Source organism: Hylaeus volcanicus, chromosome 2, assembly GCF_026283585.1.
Source record: "Hylaeus volcanicus isolate JK05 chromosome 2, UHH_iyHylVolc1.0_haploid, whole genome shotgun sequence".
In the NCBI taxonomy this organism is placed as follows: domain Eukaryota; kingdom Metazoa; phylum Arthropoda; class Insecta; order Hymenoptera; family Colletidae; genus Hylaeus; species Hylaeus volcanicus.
The window spans coordinates 31,149,597-31,162,512 of record NC_071977.1 but is presented as its reverse complement, the minus strand read 5'-3'; the positions used below and the strand labels follow the sequence as shown (position 1 = coordinate 31,162,512).

The following is a 12,916-nucleotide window of genomic DNA, read 5'->3' as shown; positions in this document are numbered from 1 at the left end:
GGGGGTGATTTGAAACAACTTTTTCCTTAGCGAAAATGTTGTCCGAGGCTTCGTTGAGAAGATATTAACAGAAAACCCCGACCAATCAGAGCGCGAGTAACACGCGGCCGCTTAGCGCATAGCCTTCGCTACCGCGGGCGCTTCATCGGCATACTCGCGCTCTGATTGGTCGAGGTTTTTTGTTAATATCTCCTTATCGAAGCCTCGGACAACATTTTCGCTAAGGAAAAAGTTGTTTCAAATCACCCCCCGGACCACCCTCTCCAAGGACTTCCAACAATTTTGCGACATCCTTTATATACTTCAGAAATACTTCAGAATAAAGGTCTATTTACACATATCCGTAACGTGTCAGTTTCGTATCCATACCATATTAACAACGTCACGGAGTGGTGTCGGACGTGTGTGAACATGCCCACTCAAAAACAACAGAAGAATATTTAAAATCACTGACATTGATGGAACATTACGGAACTGAACGGATACGGAACTGACACGTTACGGATATGTGTAAATAGACCTTTAGTCGCTTACCTGTTACCGTCGCTGGGTTCCCGGTAGCGTCCACGGAGTTGGCAGCATTGGCAGCAGCGGCGGTCGCAGCTGCGGCGGCAGCGGTAGCGGTTGCGGCAGCGGCGGCGGCTGCTGCGACGGCTGCGGTAACGGTGTTTCTTTCTCGCTTGTTCCTTACGTACTCGTACGTGGTCAAACCGAGACAGGCGATGTACCCGTGAAAGAAGCACAAATGAATCAGGAGGATCGCCGCGATCGCCGAGAGGATTCCTATCGCGGAGATCAGGATAATAGAGCCGGTGTCCGAGACGGGGATGATTGACAGGCCAGGACCCGTGGCGTTCTCCATGCTGGCGTTTACCGTCCTACCGGAGACCAACGACAGCAACAATTCCGTCGCGGAGAGACCGGCGACGGACAGGCTCGCCAGGATCGCGGAAATTAGGCAAACGAGAAAGGCTGAATAGTTTCTACCGCCGATGCAGTTGTTGAGCCACTTGCAATGATGATCGAATCGCGCCACGCATTTGTTGCAGATCGAACAGTGCTTGGTCCTCTTGCTCTCTGTGGTTATATTGCAGAGGTGGCATCGGCCGTTCTCGATGACACGCGCGTGCTTCGACCTGTCGAATTCCGGCAGGACTTTGTTCGCCGGCTGAGACCTGACTTGGGGATCCGCCGGATCCAGCAGGAGCACGATCAGGTGGGAGCAAAGATGCGTAGCGAAGATCGCTGCTATGGAGATCGAGAGGACTGGACGCAGACTCGGCTCGAGGAGCGGCGTTAAGACGGCAAACGTGTTTATCGCTATAACCAAAATAACGATCCAACCGATCACTTGTTGGGGATGAAGCGGTAGCTGAAGTCCGTGCACGCGTCTAAACTTTCTGCGTTCCGGTGTCACGAACGCGTTCTGACCCGAGCACCATCTCGATACGATGTCGCTGGTGGCTTCGTTTCGCATAACGAGCCGTCCTTTCGCCTCCCATTCGCTGCCAATTCCCCGTGATCGCTTCTCCTCGGCAACCTGTCACCTCCTTCCGGTCGACGTCTTTCTTCCAGTTCTTAAAACTTTCGTTCTCTTCGCGCCTCCCATCCCTGCCTTGTCTCCTTTATCCCCGATCCACCGTGGTTCCTCTTCGGCTATCCCGTTTTCACCACTTTTCCACGATCAAAACGTCCATCGATTCGTCCATAGACACTTCTACGGGACCACTTGTCGGCACACTCGTCGCGGCGTTGCGAATCGCGATTGTCCTCGAGCATCCTCGGGAGAACTCGGTTTAGTGTCCCATACGACGAAATACGCGCCTCGCGACTTACGAACCAGTTCGTCGAATCGATACTCGCATGGCAACGTAGTCGCGTAAACGATCCCGAAAATACGCGTTGGATTTTCTATGAATGCGATATCGCGATAGCGATAATAAAAGCAGTAACAATTGCTTTCCTTTCGCACCGATCGCTCTTCTCTCGCCTCCCGCGCACCTCGTCCTTTTTCTTCCACGACCCCTACTCTCGTCATATTTTCTGGCAAAATCAAAATCTGGCGAAATCCGTACGTCCGATTAGGGATGCTCCGATTTTTGTAACGAAATAAAGAAGACCAGAAAATATAATCTCCACTATGTCTTCGATATGAAAATATATTTGAAGTACTAAAACGAAGAAAATTAATAAGAAATTAAGCAGTAAATTAATCGACGTCAAGTTGTTTACGTAAATTATTTTTTCCGTCGAGTAACGTTCCAGTTCCAGAAGTTATTGCATTATACGCGAAGGTTGAATTCGGAGTATAGATTTTGTAAAACTCGGGATCATTAATAATTGCGTGTCGCGAGTGAACAAAGTTTGAGAACTGTTGCTTCATCCAATGCTAGCAACTTTATATCGTAAATTTTACAGGTGGTCGGATAATACTCGATCGTGATTGTAGATCATATCGTTTCTTTCCGAGGATAAGTGAAAAGATCCGCGAAATTTAAATACAACGCGAGAATCGAAAAGATCGATTCTCTTGGGTTAAGGTCTATTTACACATATCGTCCGACACCGCTCCGTGACGTTATTGATACGGTACGGATACGGAACTGACACGTTACGGATATGTGTAAACAGACCTTTATTCTGAAGTATTTCTGAAGTATATACAGGGTGTCTCAAAATTGTTGGAAGTTCTTGAAGAGGGTGGTCCGGGGGGTGATTTGAAACAACTTTTTTCTTAGCGAAAATTTTATCCAAGGCTTCGTTAAGGCGATATTAACAGAAAACCTCGACCAATCAGTGCGCGAGTATGCCGATGTAGCGCCCGCGGTAGCGTAGGCTACGCACTAGGCGGCCGCGCTCCCTGACCAATCAGAGCGCGAGTATGCCAATGGAGCGCCCGCTGATTGGTCAGTGTTTTCCGTTAATATCTCCTCAACGAAGCCTCGGACAACATTTTGGCTAAGGAAAAAGTTGTTTTAAATCACCTCCCGAACCACCTATTTCAAAGACCTCCAACATTTCTGGGACACCCTGCATAAACTCTATTGTCCTTCACCTAATTTGCAATTTACAACAATTTACAACACGACGAACTCTGTATCTGCGTACGACACGACTGTTTCAAATGCAATTACAGTTCAAATATTAACAACGTCTTCGTTAGGAAGACTGACATTACTATTATTACATTTTACTCGTAACCTGTTGAACGCCGAGTAAAGACCTTTTGCCCAAACATGTGGCGAAAATAATTTGTATTTTGGTATGAGAACAGTCGCTCGATTTGTTTCGAAAATTAATTTGCTCGCGAACCAGTCGTCGATATTTAATTGAAAGTCGTGTATCGCATCGTGTTACATATTGCGATCGTTTCGATCTAAAAACTCACTATTTTACAGAGAAAAATGTGTTTACTAACCTTACACTTGCATCCAATTTGTAGGTTAATTTGGAGGTTTTATTTAATTTTAGCGAGCTCCGGCACGATTAACATAATATGCTTCTTTTTATTAGATGACTAGAAACGCATTTAACGTTTAACGATTGCTATAGTTAACTAGGACCTTTTGTAACTTATGTAAATCGCGAATCGTTTCGTGTCACTGTTAAATATGGTCGAAAACATTCGTGTTCCTTGAGAAAGTATCGAAAATGTAAAATCGATACATCGACGTGCTCGAAGGAAAAACTATATATATATATAGAAATAGTTATTTCGTTAGCTGTCATATTTCACCAATGCTCATCCTTGCGATTTAGCTGTTGTTGCTGCTTAATTCAGTCGCTCGATCGTTTTAATGAAAATTCTGACGTCGCTATGTAACTCGTAAAAATGACTGGGTTAATCGTCTTTTGTACGATCTGTTTTGTTCTCTACTGCATTTTCACCTGGTAAGGTTAACAGTTGGATGAAATCAGTTTCTATAATTGAAAATGCAGTATCTTACAAAATTTGTTTCTCAGGGTGATACCAAGACTCGTGGCATGGCTGGTAAAGAGACGATACAAAATTTATCTACGAGTCGGGCACATTTCGCTACCGTATTTTATACTTCGGGACGTAAACGTTTCGAAAAATGGTTTCACGTTGGTAAGTTGTAACTAGATATCGTTCCTTAAGAATTTTTTACAATTATCGAAATACGTCTAATCGAACAAACTGATTTCAGCAAGTCGAGGAAGTTAGTATACGTAGCAGTTTGTTTAGCAGCGACGTAGCAAAACTCTTGGCGGTGATCATGAAAGATGTTAGAGTTAACAAGGATGTTCCGATTAAAGTCCCGTGCATTGTAAAGAAACCCAAAGAACCGATGGATTTTAGGAATAAGAAAATTCCATCCATAATCATAACATTTGTGCAGGTATATAATCCGCTATGAGAAATGTGTTTGTTTTTAATCTTTTAATTTATATTAATTAAGATCATTCTAAAATTTTTTAGTTTATGGCTGTGCACGTAGAGAATTTAAATCTTCTGGTCTTGGGTAACGGTTGGCTCGCTAATGGAAGCGCAGAGAGTCTCACTTTGGATGGCAGCGTTGTTCACGGAGCCCGTACTCTTCTCGCGTCCGCATCTGTTATTGGTGGCGCCATGAAGTTGTTACGCCACGCGTCGGATGCCTGTCTTTTGCAAATATCCTTCGCTAGTACAGCCGAAGCTACTTTGAAAGCACAAGGAGAACTGTCTGTGGAGGTAAGAACATACTTACTTATGGTGTACGCATGTTCTGTATCAGCTTAATCGTTTTTATGCGCAAATTGCAAAAGGCATAGAGTTTTACGACATTTATACGGCGATCTAAGAATTTAGCTCAATGCTTTGAACGGTAGCTATTTGTGTTTAGCGCACTTAACGGATGATCCTGAACAACTGTCCCTTGAAATGGAAATAAATTGGAATCAAGCAGGATCTAATTTATAGAAATTGTACATCGGAATAACGCAGACAGAGGGTTCTGGAGGAGCAGGTCTAATTAGCTTCTTCAAAGACAGAAGTTCGTTAAGCGCTACATCTTCGTATTCCGATGCGGATGTCAATACTTCCAACGATTTATTGGCTCGCTTAGCACCAGTTATACCAAAGGTAAAATTTTCTGGCGCTCAATTAAAGAAAATATAGATTTTATTAATGTAATTAAACACAAGCTGTAAATGTTTAGGATTTCATGCTGAAAGTAGGTAATACATCGATAATCACGGGTAGAGAAGATGGGATGGTACTTGGTTTGGAAGGTACGATGAAGGGCCTTCAAATTAACACGAAATTCCAACCGTGTGGCATGCAGTTAAATCTTACTTTAAATTTGGATGGGCTGTCTGTTCGTAGCAAACTTCCTATTTTGACGTTACGATCGTTATTAATAAATTCAAAGGTAACAAACTGCATTACTGCGATACGCGTTCCATTGTTAATCGGATTGATTTTCATAATTTTGCCTACAGGTGGAACAAAACGTTTTACAAATTGCTACGCAAATCAATACACTTTCGATCATTTACGATCATAAAGATTGGGAGACAATATTATGCAGCACCGATCACGAAATTTCAGAGCCTGTCGGGAGCATAACATTAAAGAATAAATTACCTTGGTTAGACGTAAGAGTGAACACCGAATTTTACGATTCGTCCCTAAGCGTCAAGTTGTTGGATGTCGATGAAGTTTCATGCGGGGTAGCTCGTATGAAATTTTCTCTAAACACACCTACAGGTACGGGTCTGATGTATCTGTATGTCAAGTTTCTCAATTTAAATGAAAATAATAATATCAGTCGTTTAATTCGATAGACACGATCGATGGTTGGAATACGGAATTGGTTGTGGAATCCTTATATTGTACTTTAAACGGTTCCAGTACCGTTACCGAGGAAACGTCTCATCGATGGGGAACACCTCTGTCTATCGGGGTATTATTAGCTACAACGCGTACCAATGCCATAGGGATCGCGGTGGATGCTCTCGTAACCGAATGGAGTTTGGAACTTGCCAGATTTCTCGAAGAAGCGTATAAGTAAGTCACGCAATCAGGGGAAATAAATATTCCAATCGTAGCTCGATACTTCCAATAACTATGTTTAACTATTCCGCAGATGCACTCAAAGGTACAGAAGAACCGAAACAACAAAAAAGACTAGCGATCCGGATAATGTCATTCAATTGAATCTCAAAATTACGAATTGTAATTTATTCTTTATCGCAGAAAATAATCGTACGTATACGCGCATCTGTCACTGTATAAGTTCATCGGTAGCGACGGATCTCCACGTGATGTTTCTGTTCATTTACAGTATCCGTTATGACACGTTTGGACACTGCAAATTTAGAGCACAACGCGAAACGGCTAGTGGCCGTGGCGGAAGGCGTGAGCGCGATAACTTTGAATAAAAACGAGCCGATCACCTGTCAACATGCACAAGCATTGGTTCACCCCTTCTTAGCTATAAAAAAATGCAAAGGTGCTGTCAGTTCTGAAACTATAAACATCAGTCTGGATGGAACTAATTTGGCTTGGAGTCCTAATTTACATCTCCGACTTTTGCAACTCTGGCTGGAGTCTGTAGACTTCAGATCCATTATAAGTCGAGACACGTCTTCGATCGACGTTCAAAGTACGTCTGCGTCTACAGTCCTCGAATGAGACTAATCGAACTAATCCAAATTTCGTTTACAGACGGAAGAGTCGAAAAGCCGAAACGGGTGTTGGACATACTGGCTACCGGCGGTATCAGCCTGTCTATAGATATATCTCCTAAACACTTCCTAGAACTTTCGTCGGATCAATTGCGTTGGTCGCAAGGAGAATGGAGGTTGAATTATGTTCGCGCTACGTTAGACATGGCCGACATAATTATGATAGAAGGTTTCGAGCTTGTTAAAGTATCGGATAACGCGGAAGTACGGATAGAAAGACAGAGTAGCGAGGGTTTCGTTCTGGATTGGAACGACACTTGGGCGCTCAATATCGAATCGGTAAAGGCTTGCTTTCCATACGAGCATCAGTTCACCGACGCGATTCAGAATGAATTGTTCAGTATAAGGAAATGGTTGAAGGAGATTCATTCTTCTTCGAGCACCGGGAATCTACGTTTACCGCGCGATTTGATCGTCAAGGTAAGTTCTGTTAGCCGAGCGCTGAGCGAAACGGTGAGGTCCGTGTAATGAATAAATACGTAATTCCAGATAAAAGAGTGGGTGTTCGAAGTGAGCGACGACCCGTTCGAAGTACGATTGCGGGATAATTACGAGCTTTTGGAGGACGAGTATAAAGAGAGCTTGAAGCGCCAGGCGATGCTCGATGCTAAAGTACAAGTGCTCTGCCGTACTCATTTATTATTGCCCCAGGATAAAGTCGAGGAACTTTACGCCAGTTTGAATAAAAAGAACGCCGAGATCTACGTTCAAAGATGGAAGCAAATGCAACGCGCCGGGCCAGCGAGAACGCGACTGTTCGCGTGGTCCATGTTAGACCTCGAGATACTGATCTTGGCTGATCCGACGATTAACGGTACGGAGAACGCGACGAAAGCCATCAGGGAAATGGACGCGGAGACGCCCTGGCCCGAGGACGGCCTCGAGTTCAGCGCGCTCTGGGTCAGAGGAATAAGCTTGAAGTGCGCCGAATGGAAACTTCAGCTACGAGATTTCCCACAGCCGTTGCTGTTGGTCGAGAGTTTGAGCGTGTGGGGTAGGCTAGCTGGCGCGGAGGCCCTGGCACCTCCGAGAGCCAGGCGCACTGTGAGAATCGAGATCGGCGCGCCTTGGGAGGACATCGTCGTAGAAAGAGGAATGACGTCCTTAAAGTACTATCACGATCTCAATTGGGACATCGATAAATTTCGTTACGCGTTCGGTCCGTGCTGGGAGCCCGTGATAGCCCAGTGCAATCTCAGCTTCGAGAAGATACTTCATCCGTCGCGGGACCCGAGCCCTCCGTTGCCATTCTGGGACAAAATGCGTTTATCTTTTCACGGTAGAATAACGCTCTGCGTGAAACAGTTGACGGTGTTGTTGCACGGTTCACTGGATCCGTACAATACCACGGAAGAGATGGAACTGACGTGGACGGGACTAGAGCTCGATTGGACGCAGGGAAAGATCATCGTGAAAGGAGACTTGGACGTTTACGTTCGCACGGCGAGCAAATACGACGATTGCAGGTTGCTCCATTTACCGAACGTTCGGCTGAGTATGAAGCTGGCTTGGGTTTGCTTGGGCGACCCCAGGGACCATCATACCGCGATACCTTGCGCTGCCGATCGACTGCCGGAGTACTCGAGCAACCAAGAGCACGATTCGTTCAGAGCGTTCCGTTCGCAGAACTTGAACGTCAGCCTTTCGCTCGAGACGAAGCCGATCTCCGGGTCTCCGGCGCTTACCAGCGCGCCAACAGCGTTACTTTATGGGAGCACTTTGAGATGGTTCGAGAACCTAAAGTTCATCTTGTCAGGCGCGACGAGGCCGACGAGGAAAGGGCCGCTCTTCAAGAACATCAGACCCCGGAAGAAACAACTCAGTCGACACTACAGAAAAGTCAGGCTGACTTTGGCTTTCCATCGATTTCACGTTAGCTATTGGATGTCGTTCGCGATGCAACGCGGATTCGAGGTAACTGGCGGGAGGGTGGCGTGTAGCTCCGAACACAATTTGTCGTTGCATCCGATCGACGACGGTTTGATACACCGGCCGCGAGCCGAGTGGTCGGTGGTTTACATGAACTGCGAGCTCAGCGACGCGGAGATTTGGCTGAAGAGCGCTCTCCAAGAGGACAAGGAGAGCGCGTCGCTGCGACAACCGGTCGAGAAGTGTTATTGCTTGAGCGTGGCGCGCGTCAGTTACGGCAGAGAGGCGATGGTGACAGGAGTGAGCGGAGGAGACACTCCCACGCACAGGCTCGTCGTCCACGATTTGAAAGGAGCTTGGACGAAGACGAACAGAGACGTCGCTTTCGCGCTCTTCGATTCCTTCATAAAGACTCAACAGCTGAAAAAGAATCTTTCGACCGCTGCGCTGAAGGGTTTCCACAGAGAAAATTCGTCGACTTCGCACAAGAATCGCACGAGATCCGTCGAGCCGAAAATCGTACCGACGCAGATCACCTCGTCTTCCGCGACGAAACCGCAACAGGGAGAGGCGGTCGGGATGCTCCAGAGATTGATCGCCGAAGCTGCGAACAAACCAGTCGCGTTCAGCGACGATCTCTCGGTACAAACCAGAGGCCAACAACTACGAGGACTGGCGGCTTGTCACCAGGACGACGTTTTGCACAAAAATTGGCTGAGTACGATTAAGCTTACGGTTAAGCTTCTAACTTTTTATGTAACGTTCCAACAAAAACGAACGAAAATAATTGTAATCGTGTATCGTCTCTTTCAGTTGCCTTGGTAAACAGTCAGGTATTATTGAAAGGTATCGAGACACGGGGTTACGTGATACTGTCCGCAGCCAAAGCTGAAATATTGCAGAGAATTCACCAACCGGTATGGAAGGAGAGAACTTTAGTATCGAAGACAACGTGGGTCGGGTCGTTGGAATGCATGCAGTATTATGCGACGGTCAGCGCCAACATCGACGAGAATATCGACGATAATATAATGTGGCTGACGTTGGACAATATACAGGTAATAAATAAACGGAAATTGATAGGTACGAGCTCTATCGACGGTAAAATTAATCGTTCGATTTCGCTAAGGAAAAAGATTCGACAGTGATAGCTGGTCTACCGGACGTACCTGCATTGGTAGGTTCTGGACAAAGCGTCGGAGGTGTCGTGAGTCAAACCGTTGGCGGCGGTGGCGGGCCCCAACACCAACTTCAACGTATCGTTTCGAGGTGCAAATGCGAGTTCTTTTACGTTGGTTACGGCCAGGCATTGGACGTCGGGTGTATCGATCAAGTCCCTCCGCCACCGAGGGAAGAAGTCAGCCTGTGGGAGAGAAAAGAACTTTCAGCTGCCGACGCGTTCACGTTGATGCATCACGACTTGGACGTTTGCACGAATTCCTTGCAGTATGCTATGATTTTGGATATCGTGAATAATTTGTTGCTTTACGTGGAACCGAGAAGAAAAGAGGCGTCGGAACGGTTACAGAGAATGAGATTTCAGTTACAACTACATTCCGTGCAGGATCAAAAGCGACCGATTCAACAGCTGCAGAACACCGTGCGGGGATTGGTAGCGAAATTGAGAAGATTGGAACGCGAAACGTATTTGGTGCAGAAAGCTCTCGCAGAGGAGTCCAGTCCTGAATTGCTGGCAGAAATGGAACGGTTGGAGGCGAGAGTTTTCGAATGTAAGGAAAAATTATCCGCGAAGGCCGAAGAACTCGACGTGATGTTGAGTTGCTACAAAGAAACCACCGCCCCCGCCACAGCTTCGACTACGTTGAAAGATAAACCAGCAGCGGTCGCGAGAGTGGCTGAAATTTGTTTCAAGCACGCCCAGTGGAGGTTGACCGATGCGGATGGACAGTTGGGTATCGCGGATCTTATTTTAACCAATTTCCTGTACACCAAAACCAGTAAAACCGATGATTCCGTCGAGCATCTCCTAGAGCTGGGATACGTTAAGATGACCAATTTATTACCAAATCAAATTTACACGGAAGTTTTGACGCCCACAGAATTACAAAGTAACATGCCCGTTGAAAGGCAAAGAGCCCTTCGAGTATTTTGTAGGGAAAAGGCACCGGTTGCTGGAATATCCGTTAAAGAACATTTCGAGATCAATGTGGTCCCTTTAACGCTAGGTAAATTTAGATTCTGTTTCGATCGCTTGCAAACATTGAACGGTTTATAATTCGTCGAGTGATTTTATCGTGATTTTAAATTTAATTTAGGTTTGACGAAGAAGTTTTTCAATACAATGCTGAAATTTTGTTTCCCCGAGAGAGATCCGGATGGAATAGAAGAGCCTCCTGCGCCTCAACGAGATTCCTCATTTTACGTACCGATCGAAAGAAGAGATGACGTAGAAAAGATGAAAGAAAGAGCGGATAAAAATAAACTTTTCATATACATAAAAATACCAGAAGTACCTGTTCGTGTTTCTTACAAGGTAATATATCTCTAGATGAAAAGAAAGGTATTGAAATTATTGTTCTCCTTATTGCAAACTTTCCTAATTATTCGCGTTGTTACAGGGAAATAAAGAGAAAAATCTGGAAGATGTTCGCGACTTTGCTCTAGTAATACCAACGTTAGAATATCATAATGTTACGTGGACATGGCTAGATCTCCTTCTGGCTATGAAAAGCGATTCTAGGCGTGTAATATTAAGTCAAGCTATTAAACAGAAATTACAGATCAAGCCAAGAGGTCCACAGGAAGAGTCTGCTCCGCAAGAAGAAGATAAAGCTCGACTTTTGTTGGGTGCTAGGCATCTACCTGGTGACGCCAGAAAGAAAGGTGTATTTAAATTTAAATAGTCGATTATTCCTGCCCTTGGATATTGGTATTCATTGTAATAAAATATTTAATAAAAGAAGGGAATCGGATGCATTGAACGTGTAGTACCTAGACTAGACTGTATGTACATCTTTGGTATTAAGTGTTTTTATTCAAACAAAACAATATTCGTAAACTTTTCTATTTATACTTATTGTACAATAAAACTCGAAGTTGTATAATAGTACACATCGTGCGCTTCATTACACAATGCCTTAGTAAACTTGAACTCATTGTTGTAAAAAATGAAAAATACATTCCAATAACGTTTCATAAGTACAAGTTATATTTTCCATTGAAATATTTACAATTTACATGCGTCACACTGTTATAAAGTAATCAAGGGAGCCTCTGCATTTTTTCTAGCGTGTCTCCATTCGTTTAAGTCAGCCAAAATTTTCCTACCATACTTAGTATGCAATTCACGAAACGTTATCTTTGTTCTCGGAACGTTTTCTGTTCTACCAGGAGCAGATCTGACGCTTTGCGAACGATGATGAGACTCCGGGCGATTGAAAGGATTATGTCGCTGCCGCGGTGGAGCTTTGGGCGATTGTGGAGGAGGAACAACCACAGCGGGTTCTTCTTCCGTGGCATCCAACTGCCTTTGCAACTCCGCCACCATAAGTTTCATGTAATCGTAACTTGCGCATGCCAAAGCTTTCATCCACTGTTCCATGGATTCCTAAAAATTATTGCAAGAGTATATGTACAGCCTGTGAACCAAACATCGCATTCGACAGTATGAAATTTAACAAACTATTTTTACTTGAGATTCCGCTGCGAGAGCATAGTTTCTATTGTTTGGTCCGTGGAATACTATTTGAAAGCCAAATTGTTCCTCGTCCTCTGTCAATTCGATGGTACAACCTTCCAGGACTATCATACCCACTGGCTCTTTATCGCCACGTCGCTCAAAGTAAAATAATATATTTCCTTTGAGAACGAACCACCTTCTTTGATAGCCACGATTCAGTTCACCGCGTTTGTTTAACCAACCCTCGCGATCCACCGGTGTCGCCGAAGTAGCGAAAGCTACCATATTTTTCTCGTTTATTTTCATTGCATTTGAAATTGTACTGTTAAATAGATGGTTGTCAAACAACGTTGTTACGATTTTCCGCTCAAGACGATCTTATCAAATTTATGCGATGCTTTCTTCGTTCGATGCTCTTGATTAAAGAACAAACAAACGGAACTGTTTTACTTTTCGATGCTTTCGAATCTTTACGTTTAAAGATAGGTTAACTGTACACAATTTTTACATCGTGTATTTAAGGTTAACTTTAAACGTCAAAATAGCTGGATTCTTGCGATCGATGTACTTTGAAGAATATAAAGCGAAAATTTGTAATTATTTAAATACTTATTGTGCACTGTTTAATCGATGTTTCTTTATACGATGTATCTCGCTTTGTCTATTTTGACATTTCACAACGTATGTTTACACATTTGGCAAGTTGATGTACTAACC

The 12,916-nt window shown here is 44.4% G+C and overlaps 4 protein-coding genes across 4 annotated transcripts in view; 1 reads left to right on the top strand and 3 right to left on the bottom strand.

The window, feature by feature from the left end:
* The window catches only part of LOC128872407 (uncharacterized), a 4,046-nt gene extending 1,648 nt beyond the window's left edge, over window positions 1-2,398 (bottom strand). Inside the window, exon 1 of the mRNA XM_054115055.1 lies at window positions 535-2,398. Coding sequence (XP_053971030.1) covers window positions 535-1,477 — 943 coding nt within the window. The 5' untranslated portion in view covers window positions 1,478-2,398. The remainder of the gene's footprint in view (window positions 1-534) is intronic.
* The window catches only part of LOC128872409 (tRNA-dihydrouridine(16/17) synthase [NAD(P)(+)]-like), a 7,879-nt gene extending 4,267 nt beyond the window's left edge, over window positions 1-3,612 (bottom strand). Inside the window, exon 1 of the mRNA XM_054115059.1 lies at window positions 3,419-3,612. The gene's annotated coding sequence lies outside the window, so the exon portion shown is untranslated. The remainder of the gene's footprint in view (window positions 1-3,418) is intronic.
* Window positions 3,613-3,701: 89 nt separating this feature from the next.
* On the top strand, window positions 3,702-11,629 carry LOC128872404 (protein hobbit). The gene is made up of 16 exons (XM_054115046.1): window positions 3,702-3,891; window positions 3,964-4,090; window positions 4,170-4,361; window positions 4,442-4,693; window positions 4,922-5,083; window positions 5,160-5,372; window positions 5,443-5,710; window positions 5,788-6,010; window positions 6,090-6,208; window positions 6,288-6,608; window positions 6,671-7,110; window positions 7,180-9,277; window positions 9,373-9,617; window positions 9,689-10,745; window positions 10,836-11,053; window positions 11,139-11,629. Exons 1-16 carry the CDS (start codon window positions 3,833-3,835, stop codon window positions 11,421-11,423), a joined length of 6,279 nt encoding a protein of 2,092 aa, XP_053971021.1. The 5' UTR covers window positions 3,702-3,832; the 3' UTR covers window positions 11,424-11,629.
* Window positions 11,630-11,705: 76 nt separating this feature from the next.
* On the bottom strand, window positions 11,706-12,892 carry LOC128872415 (sesquipedalian-1-like). The gene is made up of 2 exons (XM_054115070.1): window positions 12,212-12,892; window positions 11,706-12,127 (listed from the first exon to the last, which is right to left on the bottom strand). The coding sequence occupies exons 1-2, from the start codon at window positions 12,503-12,505 to the stop codon at window positions 11,771-11,773; spliced, it is 651 nt and encodes a 216-aa protein (XP_053971045.1). The 5' UTR covers window positions 12,506-12,892; the 3' UTR covers window positions 11,706-11,770.
* Window positions 12,893-12,916: the final 24 nt, after the last annotated feature.

What these genes read in the sequence shown, in the direction of transcription:
- LOC128872404 (XM_054115046.1), top strand. Translation starts at nt 3,833, where the DNA reads ATGACTGGGTTAATCGTCTTTTGTACGATCTGTTTTGTTCTCTACTGC. An exon ending in TTCTCTAAACACACCTACAG is followed by an intron (nt 5,711 to 5,787) that starts GTACGGGTCTGA and finishes TTAATTCGATAG; the next exon opens with ACACGATCGATGGTTGGAAT. An exon ending in GTCTTCGATCGACGTTCAAA is followed by an intron (nt 6,609 to 6,670) that starts GTACGTCTGCGT and finishes TTTCGTTTACAG; the next exon opens with ACGGAAGAGTCGAAAAGCCG.
- LOC128872415 (XM_054115070.1), bottom strand. Translation starts at nt 12,505, where the DNA reads ATGAAAATAAACGAGAAAAATATGGTAGCTTTCGCTACTTCGGCGACA. An exon ending in CTCTCGCAGCGGAATCTCAA is followed by an intron (nt 12,128 to 12,211) that starts GTAAAAATAGTT and finishes AATAATTTTTAG; the next exon opens with GAATCCATGGAACAGTGGAT.